This window comes from Aotus nancymaae, unplaced genomic scaffold (assembly GCF_030222135.1).
Source record: "Aotus nancymaae isolate 86718 unplaced genomic scaffold, 86718_ANA_hifiasm-v0.15.2.pri h1tg000028l, whole genome shotgun sequence".
NCBI lineage: Eukaryota > Metazoa > Chordata > Mammalia > Primates > Aotidae > Aotus > Aotus nancymaae.
In genome coordinates this window covers 17,244,401-17,257,418 of record NW_026988441.1, presented here as the reverse complement: position 1 = coordinate 17,257,418, position 13,018 = coordinate 17,244,401, and the positions used below count along the sequence as shown (strand labels likewise).

The following is a 13,018-nucleotide window of genomic DNA, read 5'->3' as shown; positions in this document are numbered from 1 at the left end:
CATCCCCCACATTTCTATAACCAAGTTCCGAGGCCAGGCTTGGAGATGGTCACTCACATCCCACTTCCTGTGACATATCTGCCAGGAGAGCCTGGGACCCAAACCCAGCCTTCCCTCCCCTGTTCTCTCCAAGCGTCAGGACAGGCAGACTCCATTCCTGCAGAGTCCAGTGTTGCCACAGTTACATCCAGAGTCTTCTGTGGGGTGGTGGACCTGAATGGGGAGGGGAGGGAAAGACAGTAGACACAGTTCTCTGGGTCAGTCTGGCCAGCCCCCGTCTCTACTCCATTTCCTATCTTCTCCCCCCTCCCTAGCATATTTAGTCAATGTATCTTTTTTCCTTTTTTTTTTTTTTTTTTTTTTTTTGTATTCTTAGTACAGACAAGGTTTCACCATATTGGCCAGGCTGGTCTTAAATTCCTGACCTCATGATCCACCCACTTTAGCCTCCCAAAGTGCTGGGATTACAGGCGTGAGCCACAGCACCCAGGCTTTTCGTTTTCTTTTCTTTATTTTTTTAGTTTTGCAACAGAGTCTCACTCTGTTGCCCAGGCTGGAATGCAGTGGCAGGATCTCAGCTCACTGCAACCTGAGCCTCTCAGGTTCAAGCAATTCTTTTGCCTCAGGCTCCCGAATAGCTGGGATTACAGGTGTGTACCACCCCGCCCCCCCAGGTAATTTTACTTATTTATTTATTTAGAGACAGAATCTTGCTCTGTCCCCTAGGCTGAAGTGCAATGGTGCGATCTCGGATCACCATAATCTCCGCCTCCCAGGTTTGAGAGATTCTCTTGCCTCAGCTTCCTGAGTGGCTGGAATTACTGTAGCTGCCACCACATCTGGCTAATTTTTGTATTTTTAGTAGAGATGGGGTTTCTCCGTCTTGGCCAGGCTGGTCTCGAATACCTGACCTCAAGTGATCCGCCCACCTGGGCCTCCCAAGAAGCTGGGATTACAGGCGTGAGCCACTGCGCCCGGCTGTCAGTGTGTCTTGAGGTCTATCCCTAATCCCAGATCGCAGGAGTTTTCCCCCTTGCAGCCAGAGAAAGAAGCCTTGGAAAGGAGCCCCTCTGGTCTCAAAGATCAAGCCTGTTGCTGGGCATGGCCAGGGAAGGAAACTCCACCGATGGAAAGGACATTCCAGGGAGGTGGTGCTGAGATAGGGGAGCAGAAAGAGACAGGTTTGGGGGCCGGTGGCTCTGGAATGAAGCGCTACACTCAAGGCTATGAATGGTTACTGAATGCACATACACACACATCCATTCTCACAGCCCAGGTGCTGCGTCTTAGAGAGTGTGTGTGTGCGCGCGCGCACGCAGGTTTCTAGCTCTGTTTCTGTTTTTCTCTGACTTGTCCTTATCTCTGGTCTCTCCAACTCTCTGTGTGTCTCGCTGTCCCTGTGCCTGTCCATCTCTCGAATATGTGTGTGTTTCCATCTGTTTCAATCTCTCTCTCTGCCTCTTTCCATTCTACTCCTCTCTGCACATCAATCTAAGCCTGTCCATCTTTTTGTCTGCCTCTCTGTATCCCTGTTCTCTGTGTCTCTGTCTCAGTCTCTCTGTATCCAGGGATTCTCGTTCCCAGCAGCTCCAGGGCGAATCCATGGGAGGTGGGGCCGGGGCGCGCCTTTGAGAGAAGGGGCGGGTGCCTACGCCTTTAAGCGCGGGTGCGCGCGGAGCCTGCGCCTTTAAGCGCGGGTGCGCGCTCGGCCCTGGGTTCCCGGCGAGGAGGCCGCGGGAGCGCCCGGACCCGGCCCGCCTGCCCGGCCCCCGCCCCGGCCCCGGCGGGGGAGGGGTCTCTGAGCGCGGCCCCTCCCCCCTGCGGCCCCGCCTGCGCTGCGGCTCCCCCATCCCGCGTGTCCCTGTCTGTCTGTCCGTCCCTCCGCGCCCAGGCCTCGCCCCACCCGGCCCTGGGGCTGCCCGGTCGCCCCCATCCCCACTGCAGCCCGTACCCTCCCTCCCAGCCAGCCTCCGCCGCAGCCCGGGAAGCCAGCCGGGACGCCGCCACCCCAGACCCGGCTCTCTAACCTCCACCTCGGGGGCCTGCACCCCGAGATTGAACCGGGAGATCCGGAAACGCGAGCCTGGAACCCTGATCTGGGACCGGCACCCCGAGATCCTGCCGTGGAACCCCAAGACCTGGAGCCTGAACCCCAACATATGGGGCTGGAATCTCAACATCGGTTACTGGGACCCCAAGATTTGGAGCCAGAACCCTACAATTTGGAACACCGATTCCAATATTTGGAGCAGAACCCCAAGATTTGACATCTAAAACCTCAAGCCTAGAGCTGAACTCTGAATTCTGCGCCTGGGACTTTGAAATCTGGGACTGGATTTCCAATACTGTACCCTGGAACCCACTCTTGGGGACCTGAACCCTGGGATTCAGGCCTCAAATTCCAAGATCTGGACCGTGGGATTCCAAGGGGCCTGAACCCGAGTTTGGGCCCACAGTCTTTGCTGCAGACCTGAATGGTGAAATCTGGGGCTTGAGAGCTCCCAATCTTGACTCAGCACCCCCATATCTGAATGCAGAACCCCAGGATCGGATCTCAGACCCTAAACCCCACGTTTGGCTGCTTAGCATCCCAGCACTGGAGCTGGAAGACCCTGACCCTGAACAACCCAAACTGGACCCTTAAAACTGGACCCTAGAGGCCCAATATTTAGGGGTCTGGAACCCCAAGTATTAAGGTCTGGAGACTCCGTTGCCACAGATTTGAGCCGAGTCAGGACACAGTCCCTCTACAGAAGCCTTGGGGACAGGAAAGGCGTAACTAGATGCTCCCTCCAGAGCCCTGACCTCTGACTCCCCTGGAGCTAGAACTCTGCTCTCTGGGGCAACTTCCAGCTCAGGTAAGGCTGCTGAAACCTCAAGGTGGGGAGGGGTTGGGAGGAGCTCTGTGGCTGCGGGTCACTGTACCAGGTACCCTTTGGCACTCTTGGGGTTTCTCCAGAAAAAAAGACATTCTCCCATGGCTCCACCTTCAGCTCCTGCTCTGCCCCAAACACTCTCTGGACACTGGCCAGCCCTGCCCCTCTCTGACTCACCTCTCCTGCCCCAGTTCATGGGACCTCCAGGTCTCTGACCCCCACAACCCTTACAACCTCACACTGTCCTGTCCGACCATCTCCACCACTCCTCTCTGGTCCCGTTTCTCCACCTGTCCTCTCAATGGCCATCTCTGTTCCCCTTTTCTCTCTCATCATCATCTTTGTGACACCCCTGTCCACAGGTCCTCTCTCCAGCCACCTCTGCCTGCTGCTTCTCAGTGACCATCACTGACATCTCTGTCCACTGTGCCTCTCTCTAATCATCATTCACCAGCTCTCTTGCCCTTTGTCCACCCCTGAATCTAAGCCTGGGTCTGTGACCATCTCCATCCGTCTTTGACATTGCTGTCCACCACTCCTCTCCGGCCGCCTCTGGTCACCTTTCCCTTCTCTCTGGCCATCTCTCCCACTGCTCTTGCCCTCCTCCCACCCGACCCTAACTCCCAGGCTGCAACCCTCTGACCATCTCTGGCCACCTCTCCTCTCTCTCTCACGCTAGCTGATGCCCTCTGCTCATCTGGAACAGCTCTGGCTGCCCTTCCTCTCTCTGATGACCTCTCGCCGTACCATCCTCCTGAGCAGCTGTCCTGGGCTCCCACTGTCTGTCCTTTTCCTTCTCTCTGACCATCTTGCTGGCTTTGGGCCATTTCTGACCACGTCTCTCTGACGTGGTCATCTCCCCCAGATCTGAGCCCACCCCACACCCCTCCCTTCTCTTTGTCCACCGCTCGTCTTCCTGACCATCTCTAACCGCTTCTCGTCTCTGCTCACGTCTGACCACTTCTAATCATTCTTGCCACCCTGGCTGTGCTGTCTCCCCATGGCCAGCTTTGGGCGTCTCTGACCACGTCTAAAGCCCTCTGGTATACCTGCCACCCACCCAGATCAACTGTCATTTCTCTGATGATTTCTTTTCTTTTTTCTTTTGGAGAAACAGAGTCTCGCTCTGTTGCCCAGGCTGGAATGTGGTGGCGCAATCATAGCTCACTGCAGCCTCAAACTCTTGGGCTCAAATTGATCCTCCCACCTCAGCGTCCCACGTAGCTAGGACCACAGGTGGGTGCCACCATGCCCAGCTAATTTTAAAAATTTTTTGTATAATAGATACACAGTCTCACTTCGTTGCTCAGGCTGGTCTTGAACTCCTGGCCTCAAGCCATCCTCCTGCCTCAGCCTCCCCAGATGCTGGGATTACAGCTATGTGCCACCTCGCCTGGCCTTCCTCTGGCTTTTGGTCACATATGATGGTCTTTGACCAGCCCTTCTGCCCTCAATCCACTGTGACCTTCTCTCCTGGTCTCAGACCATCCCCAGCTCCTGTGGAACCCTCTTCTCCCTTCTTCCCCACAGGCCGCCCCTGCCCGCGATGGCCATCCTCCCATTGCTCCTGTGCCTGCTGCCGCTGGCCCCTGCCTCGTCTCCACCCCAGCCAGCCACACCCAGCCCGTGTCCCCGCCGCTGCCGCTGCCAGACACAGTCGCTGCCCCTAAGCGTGCTGTGCCCAGGGGCGGGTCTTCTGTTCGTGCCACCCTCACTGGACCGTCGGGCAGCCGAGCTGAGGCTGGCAGACAACTTCATCGCTGCCGTGCGCCGCCGCGACCTGGCCAACATGACTGGCCTGCTGCATCTGAGCCTGTCCCGGAACACCATCCGCCACGTGGCCGCCGGCGCCTTCGCCGACCTGCGGGCCCTGCGTGCCCTGCACCTGGATGGGAACCGGCTGACCTCACTGGGCGAGGGCCAGCTGCGTGGCCTGGTCAACTTGCGCCACCTCATCCTCAGCAACAACCAGCTGGCAGCGCTGGCGGCCGGCGCCCTGGATGACTGTTCCGAGACGCTGGAGGACCTTGACCTCTCCTACAACAACCTCGAGCAGCTGCCCTGGGAGGCCCTGGGCCGCCTGGGCAACGTCAACACGTTGGGCCTCGACCACAACCTGCTGGCATCCGTGCCCGCCGGCGCCTTTTCCCGCCTGCACAAGCTGGCCCGGCTGGATATGACCTCCAACCGCCTGACCACCATCCCGCCTGACCCGCTCTTCTCCCGCCTGCCCCTGCTCGCCAGGCCCCGGGGCTCGCCCGCCTCCGCCCTGGTGCTGGCCTTTGGCGGGAACCCGCTGCACTGCAACTGCGAGCTGGTGTGGCTGCGTCGCCTGGCACGGGAGGATGACCTTGAGGCCTGCGCCTCCCCACCCGCTCTGGGCGGCCGCTACTTCTGGGCAGTGGGCGAGGAGGAGTTTGTATGTGAGCCTCCAGTGGTGACTCACCGCTCACCGCCCCTGGCGGTGCCTGCAGGTCGGCCAGCTGCCCTGCGCTGCCGGGCAGTGGGGGACCCGGAGCCCCGTGTGCGCTGGGTGTCACCCCAGGGCCGGCTGCTGGGCAACTCGAGCCGTGCCCGTGCCTTCCCCAATGGGACGCTGGAGCTGCTGGTCACCGAGCCGGGGGATGGGGGCATCTTCACCTGCATCGCAGCCAATGCAGCTGGCGAAGCCACAGCTGCTGTGGAGCTGACCGTGGGTCCCCCGCCGCCTCCCCAGCTAGCCAACAGCACCAGCTGTGACCCCCCGCGGGACGGGGATCCTGATGCTCTCACCCCGCCCTCCGCCGCCTCTGCCTCTGCCAAGGCAGCCGACACGGGGCCCCCTACCGACCGTGGTGTCCAGGTGACTGAGCACGGGGCCACAGCTGCTCTCGTCCAGTGGCCTGATCAGCGGCCTATCCCAGGCATCCGCATGTACCAGATCCAGTACAACAGCTCAGCTGATGACATCCTCGTCTACAGGTGCAGGGTCCGGACACTGGGGTAGCTTGGGTGGGGGAGTGAGGCAAGAGGAGGGTGGGGCACACCTATGAATACCCCACACCAATGATACTGGAAGATATCATGAGAAATTATACTGGAAGTTTCCAAAAGAAATCAGACAGTGAGGATAACAAGAATCAGGCAGAACGGGTCAATGAAATCTGACAGCAGTGATAAAAAGAAGTCAAACAGGAAGGACCAAGTAAATGAGACAGCAAATGTTAACATAAATCAGGCTACAGGGCTAAAAAAGATCAAGCAATAACGATAAAAGAAATCAGGCTGCATGAGTAAAAAGAAATTAGGCAGCAAGAATAAATAGTAGTGGCGGACAGAAAAAGGAAAGCAGGTGGCAGGAGTAGAAAGTAATCAGGCCAGAAGAGCAAAATGCTAATGGGCAAGGGCGGGTGGGGGAGATAAGGGGATAAAAATAAATTTAAGTTGTAAAGATAAAGGGAGAAACTCCAGGTTTTCCAGTTACTAGCCCGGCTGCAGGAAGAAAAGGAGATCAAACGGGAAAGCACAGGGAGCCCGGAAAAAATGAAATAAGCAGCCCTGTTAGAAAAGAAATCAGGCCAGAGGTTAGAAGGAAAATTGCAGGGAAGAGGGTAGATAGAGACGGGGCTTCCGGTGTGTGTGTATGAACCAGTCCACATTTCGAGTTCTAATATGGTGACATCCAGATTTTTTTTCAGATAGGGTCTTACTTTGTCATCCAGGCTGGAGTGCAGTGGCACAATCTGAGCTCACTATAACCTCCACTTCCTGGGTTCAAGTGATTCTCCTGCCTCAGCCTCTCGAGAAGCTGGGATTACAGGCGCCCGCCACCACGCACAGCTAATGTTTGCTTTTTTTTTTTTTTTTTTTTTTTTCTTTGAGAAGGGGTCTCGCTCTGTCACCCAGGCTGGAATGCAGTGGTGCGATCTCAGCTCACTGCAACCTCCACCTCTCGGGTTCAAGTGATTCTCCTGCCTCAGCCTCTTGAGTAGCTAGGATTACAGGCACCTGCTACCAGGCTCAGCTAATTTTTGTATTTTTAGCAGAGACGGGATTTCACCATGTTGGCCAGGGTGATCTCAAAGTCCTGACCTCAAGTGATCCACCTGCCTCAGCCTCCCAAAGTGCTGGGATTACAAGCATGAGCCATCACAGCCGGTGCAGATTTTTTATTTTCTAAATCAAATCAAACCTAGTTCAAGTTCCTTTTGCCAGGTAAACAGAAATATCCAGTTTGCCACACTTGGGGTGGGGGTTCCCTTCTCTCTTCTGTTGTTGCAAACACAGAACCTGGGGTTTACACTCTCCAAGAGGTGGCTCAGTCCAACTTGTCCCCCAAGCTGGAGAGCACTCGGCACATCTGCTGTTACCACGTGTTCAGCAGTGGCGGCTGCTGACCCAGGTGCTGTCGATACCCCTTGCCAAAGTCCACCCTTGCAAGGATAGACTGTGGCGGTGAATGAGTCCGTCATCACGGCCAGGCTGGGCTAAGGGTGCGGTCCCAAGACCTGGCTGTAAAGACTGGACCTCGGCCGGGTGCAGTGGCTCACGCCTGTAATCCTAGCACTTTGGGAGGCCGAGGTGGGTGGATCACCTGAGGTCAGGAGTTCAAGACCAGCCTGGCCATCATGGTGAAACCCCATCTTTAAAAATAATAATAATAATAATAATAAAAAAGACTGGACCTCTCCAGGACTAAGGTCTGTGCCGTGGGAACCCAGTACCTGGATGTCCTTTCCTTCCCTTGGGGCCATCACCTCAAGAAAAGACCACTTGATTTCCATTTCAGTCCGGGCAACCCACCGAGCTCATTCTACTCCCTTTCTCAAACACGACTCAGAAGATTTCACGGAAGACCTGGCCACCTTGCTGGGTGGGGAATGGGATGAATGCTTCCCTATACAGTCTCCCTGCCCTAGGCAGCCAGAGTTCCTTGTACCTCTCATTAGGGTAGCCTAGGAATGAAATAGGTGATAAAACAAGTCGGCCTGTTGCGGTGGCTCACACCTGTAATCCCAGCACTTTGGGAGGCCAAGGCGGGCAGCTCACCTGAGGTCGGGAGTTCGAGACCAGCCTGACAAACATGGGGAAACTCTGTCTGTACTAAAAATACAGAGTTAGCTGTGCCTAGTGGCACATGCTTGTAATCCCAGCTACTCTGGAGGCTGAGGCAGGAGAATCGCTTGAACCCGGGAGTGGAAGTTGCAGTGAGCCGAGATCACACCATTGCACTCCAGACTGGGTAAGAAGAGTAAAACTCTGTCTCAAAAAAAAAAAAAAAAAAAAAAAAACCAAGTCAACTCTCCAACAGGGTGCCCAACTACAAAAGAAACTATAGTGAAATTGGGTGGTAAGGATTAAAAGGAAACAAGAAAGAAAGAGATAAATAGAAACCGGCCAACAGAGGTCACAGAGAAGCAGGTGACAGAGCCGGAAAGAAAGAAGGCAACAGGGAGGAAAAGAAAGCAGTGGTGACGGAGGCACATGAGTTTAATGAAAAGGGAATCGGATGACAGGACTCACTGGAAAACAGGCTACCGATACAGCCATAATAATAAGGCAATAGGGCTAGAGGGACATTACTGGTAGGTTACAAGGAAATCGGGCAACAGGGGTCCAGGGAGATCAGGTGGTTCGATTGGAGAGAATCCTAGCTGTACACTAGAGGAAAATCAGGCAGCTGGAAGAGGGAAATTTGGCATAGGCTGCAGGAAATAAGGGAACCAGAGGGAAATTGGCAAGGGTCTGGGGGAGATTGGGAGGTAAAATGTGAGGGAAATTGGATGCAGGGGGCGGATAGAAGACAAAAGGATTAAGTTAGAGGGAAATTGGACAGGGTTAGACCAGAACTGGGTGGTGAACTGGAGAGATGACTGGCAGAGGGGCCAGATTAAAATCAGCCAGAGGATTGGGGCAAAATTGGGCAGGGAGGCTAGAGCGGAGCTGGGCTGCAGGCTGGAGGGAAATTGGGTGCTCAGTGCAAAAGGAAAATTGCACAGTTGGGTATAAAATGAAACAGCAGCCTGTTGAGGTGGCTCATGCCTGTATTCTCAACCCTTAAGGAGGCCAAGGTGGGAGGCTGGACTGCCTTGAGGCCAGGAGTTCGAGACCAGCCTGGGCAATATAGCAAGCCCCCGTCTCTACAAAAAAAAATTTAAAATTAACTGAGCATGCACACCTGTAGTTCCAGCTACTTGGGAGGCTGAGGTAGGAGGATGGCCTAAGCCCAGGAGTTGGAGGCTGCAGTGAGCTGTGATCATGCCACTGCACTCCAGCCTGAGCAACAGAGCAAGACCCTGTCTCTAAGAAAACTGAAAGAAGGAAAAGAAACAGGATGGATTGGAAGAACTCACGTGGTGAGCTATTAGAGAAACTGGGTGGTGGGACTAGAGTGAAATTGGGCAGCAGGCTATGAGGACGTTACATTGGCCAGCAGACTGGAGGGATAGCAGTCGGGTGGCTGAATGGAGTGTCAGACCAAAGGGAATTGGGATGGTGGTGAGAGGGAGCTCACTGGATAGAATGAAATGAGGCAGCGGACCTGTGCCAAATCTAGCCCTGCAGGGAGTTTGATGGGGGAAGCCCAGGGTGGGGGCTGGGCAGCCTGAGCTCTAACCCCCACCTGCCTGCCCTGTAGGATGATCCCGGCGGACAGCAGCTCATTCCTGCTGACGGACCTGGCGTCGGGCCGGACCTACGATCTGTGCGTGCTCGCCGTGTACGAGGACAGCGCCACGGGGCTCACGGCCACACGGCCCGTGGGCTGCTCCCGCTTCTCCACCGAGCCCGCGTTGCGGCCGTGCGGAGCGCCTCACGCTCCCTTCCTGGGCGGCACGATGATCATCGCTCTGGGCGGCGTCATCGTGGCCTCCGTACTGGTCTTCATCTTCGTGCTGCTGATGCGCTACAAGGTGCATGGCGGCCAGCCACCCGGCAAGGCCAAGACTCCTGCACCCGTCAGCAGCGTTTGCTCCCAGACCAACGGCGCCCTGGGCCCCACGCCCGCCCTGCCTGCCCCGGAGCCCACGGCGCCCAGGGCCCACACCGTGGTCCAGCTGGACTGCGAGCCCTGGGGGCCAGGCCATGAACCTGTGGGACCCTAGCCAGGTGCCCCCCCCCATCTAAGGCTCCTCTGGCCCCACGGACAGCAGGACCCGGACACCCTGTGGGACCTGGCCTCAGACTCACCAAATTGCTCATGGTTTTTAAAACTCTGATGGGGAGGGTGTCGGGGACACCAGGGCACAACAAGAAAGTCCTATTTTTCTAAGCTTGGGCCTAGACCCTTGCCCTCGTCTCTGTCTGTGGGGGTTGTGGGGCGGGGCAGGGGTCTGGTGCTGGGGAATGCCTCCTTTGGGGAGAGACCCCACTCCAAGTTCAGTCTGAGGACCCTGGAGGAGGCTGAGGATAGCGATCCATTCAGACAATAGATGTTCCCTTCGTGTCCGCTCTAGGCATGCCCTGGGTGGGAGGATGCTGTGGTGACCCAGACAGCCCTGAGCCCTGCCCACAGGGGCCTAACGTCTCACAGGGGACAGACATGTCCCCAGACAGTGATAGCGAAGAGTGACCAGGGATATGGGGATGAGGGAGGCCTTGGGGATTGTGATAGTCCAGAAGAGGTACCCTGCTCAGCCCCAGGTGTGGTCAGGGAGGGCTTCCTGGAGGAGGACACATGTGATCTGAGAATGACATCTGAAGGAGATCACTGGGCAAAGAGCAGAAGGAAAGCTCTTCCAGGCAGAGGGCACAGCACAAGCAAGGTGGTGGTGTGCCCCGGGCACTGGGGGTGGTATGGTAGAGGCGAGGCAGGAGGGCTGAACAGGGTCTAGAACCTCCAGGCTGAGGAGTTCAGACTGTGGCCTGATGGTACTGGGGAGCCATGGAGGATTGTATGCAAGAGAGGGATGGGGTCAGGTTGGGGCTTTAGGAAGATCCTTCTAGTGCTATAAGGAGGGTGGACCTGAGGGGAAGACTGAAGCTGGGAGACCCAGGGGAAGCCGGGCAGGGACCTGGGTGGGTGAGGACGAAGTTGAACCAGGGCAGGACTGGGGGACAAGAAAAGGGAGTGGGTTGATAGAGACACTCCAGAAGCTGCAGGAAGCTGAGGGGCCATGGAGTAGGGCTGGGAGATGGTGGGGGCAGCCCTGATACAGGACCAGGGAGGAGGAGCAGGTTTGGGAAAGATGATATGGCCAGTGGGGAACTTGGTGGATGTAGGGGGCCCTGAGTCTGTCCAGGGTGTGGCATCCAGGAGGTTGCAGGACCCCTGGTCTGAGGCTGAAGCTAGGAACAGAATGAGGGCTTTGTCAGCAGAGATGGGAACTGAGGCTGCTGGATTAAGATGGCTTTTTGTGGGGGGTGGTTCCAAGTCCCCACCATGGGACCTTTGTTTTTCCTTTTTTTTTTTAAAGATGGGGTCTGGCTATATTGCCCAGGCTGATCCCAAACTGGCCTTCGGTGATCTTCCGGCTTCAGCCTCCTGAATCGCTGGATTACAGACGTGAGTCACTGCCCCTGGCTAGGGACTTTCCATATTTAAGGGTGACGCAAAGAAAAACCTAACAAAGATTAAACAGGAAGAGCAGGCAGAGGAGCAGGGGGAAGAAGACCAAGCAATTCAGACCCAAGAGACTCTTGTGTTCAATGATATAAATAAAGGCTATGGTGACGCCCCGGGAGAGCAGTGTTAGGGAGTCGGTTAGGGCAGATGGCAGATTCAGCTGATTTGAGAGGAGGGGATAAGAAAGTGGAGCTAGCGGGTGCAGCCCCTGTGATCCTGTGGGCCTGGAGTCTGTGTTGATCTGGAACTTTCGGCCCCATGTCTCTGCAGGACGGGTGCTTACTCTGTCTTGGGCTGCCCTAGGCCCCTCGGGACACCACGCCTGGAGGTTTGTAGAACCAAACCCTGGCCTAAAAGATGTTGAGCCTCCTTGGAGATCCAGGAATGGGGTTGGCAGTGAGAGGAATAGCACCCCCCGAACTCAGGGCTACTGATGTCCCCATAGGCAGGAGTGTGGAGGAACCTGGGTCCTATCACCTTCTGGAGGGACACTGGTGTGAGGCCATGGTGAAGACAGCCCTAGACTGAACTGGCCCTTCTCATGACCTGGGGCACATGACCGTGACCTCATGGGATGACAGAGCCCACTGTGTTGTCAGACTGGTCTTGAACTCCTATGCCGCAGCTTTTCTGGGGAATCTAGGCCTTGAACTTGGTACGCCGTACGCCATGCGTCATGGGACCAGCCTGAGTCCTGGGGGACCTGATCTGACCACCCCCAACTCCCCAAGTCCCCAGCAGCATCATGAGACCCTTCTTGTTGTTTGTTACCCTTGGGCAGCTGAAGTCACGAGAGGTCATCAAGAAGAGTGAGAGCATGAGTCTTGGGGAAAGGGGTCTAGGAGCGGGGCATGCTGGGTCAAGCCTGTGGTCCCAACTACTTGGGAGACTAAGGTGGGAGGATCACTTGAGCTCAGGAGTTGGAGTCTGCAGTGAGCTAGAATTGCAGCACTGCATTCCAGCCTGGGCCACGGAGTGACACTGTCTCTAAAAAAAGAGAAAATGGACCTAGGGAGTGAGGATATTGGGGTCCTAGTGCCAGGTACAATTACCAGTTGCTGCCATGAGGGGGAGCCAGAGGGCACTGTTCCTAAACCCTTTTTTTGTTTGTTTTTGAGGTGAAGTTTCGCTCTTGTCACCCAGGCTGGAGTGCAATGGCGAGATCTTGGCTCACTGCAACCTCTGCCTCCCGAGTTCAAGCTATTCTCCTGCCTCAGCCTCCTGAATAGCTGGGATTACTGGCAACTGCCACCACGCCTGGCTAATTTTTGTATTTTTAGTAGAGACAGGGTTTCACCATCTTGGCCAGGCTAGTCTTGAACTGACCTCATGATCCACCTGCCTCAGCCTCCCAAAGTGCTGGGATTACAGGCGTGAGCCACCGCGCCCGGCTGAAGGGGTTTTTATTTATTTATTTATTTATTGAAACATCTTGCTTTTGCCCAGGCTGGAGTGCAGTGACACGATCTTGGCTCACTGCAACCTCCGCCTCCTGGGTTCAAGTGATTCTCGTGCCTCAGCCTCCCGAGTATCTGGGATTACAGGCCCCTGCCACCATGCCTGGCTAATTTTTGGGTTTTTTTTAGTAGAGATGGGGTTT

At 55.9% G+C, this 13,018-nt stretch overlaps 1 protein-coding gene across 1 annotated transcript; it reads left to right on the top strand.

The window, feature by feature from the left end:
- The first annotated feature begins 1,689 nt into the window (after positions 1–1,689).
- LRFN3 (leucine rich repeat and fibronectin type III domain containing 3) lies at positions 1,690–12,078 on the top strand. Its single transcript, XM_012437579.2, has 3 exons — positions 1,690–2,858; positions 4,407–5,837; positions 9,493–12,078. The coding sequence occupies exons 2-3, from the start codon at positions 4,423–4,425 to the stop codon at positions 9,956–9,958; spliced, it is 1,881 nt and encodes a 626-aa protein (XP_012293002.1). The 5' UTR covers positions 1,690–2,858; positions 4,407–4,422; the 3' UTR covers positions 9,959–12,078.
- Positions 12,079–13,018: the final 940 nt, after the last annotated feature.

What these genes read in the sequence shown, in the direction of transcription:
- LRFN3 (XM_012437579.2), top strand. Translation starts at nt 4,423, where the DNA reads ATGGCCATCCTCCCATTGCTCCTGTGCCTGCTGCCGCTGGCCCCTGCC. An exon ending in GATGACATCCTCGTCTACAG is followed by an intron (nt 5,838 to 9,492) that starts GTGCAGGGTCCG and finishes CCTGCCCTGTAG; the next exon opens with GATGATCCCGGCGGACAGCA.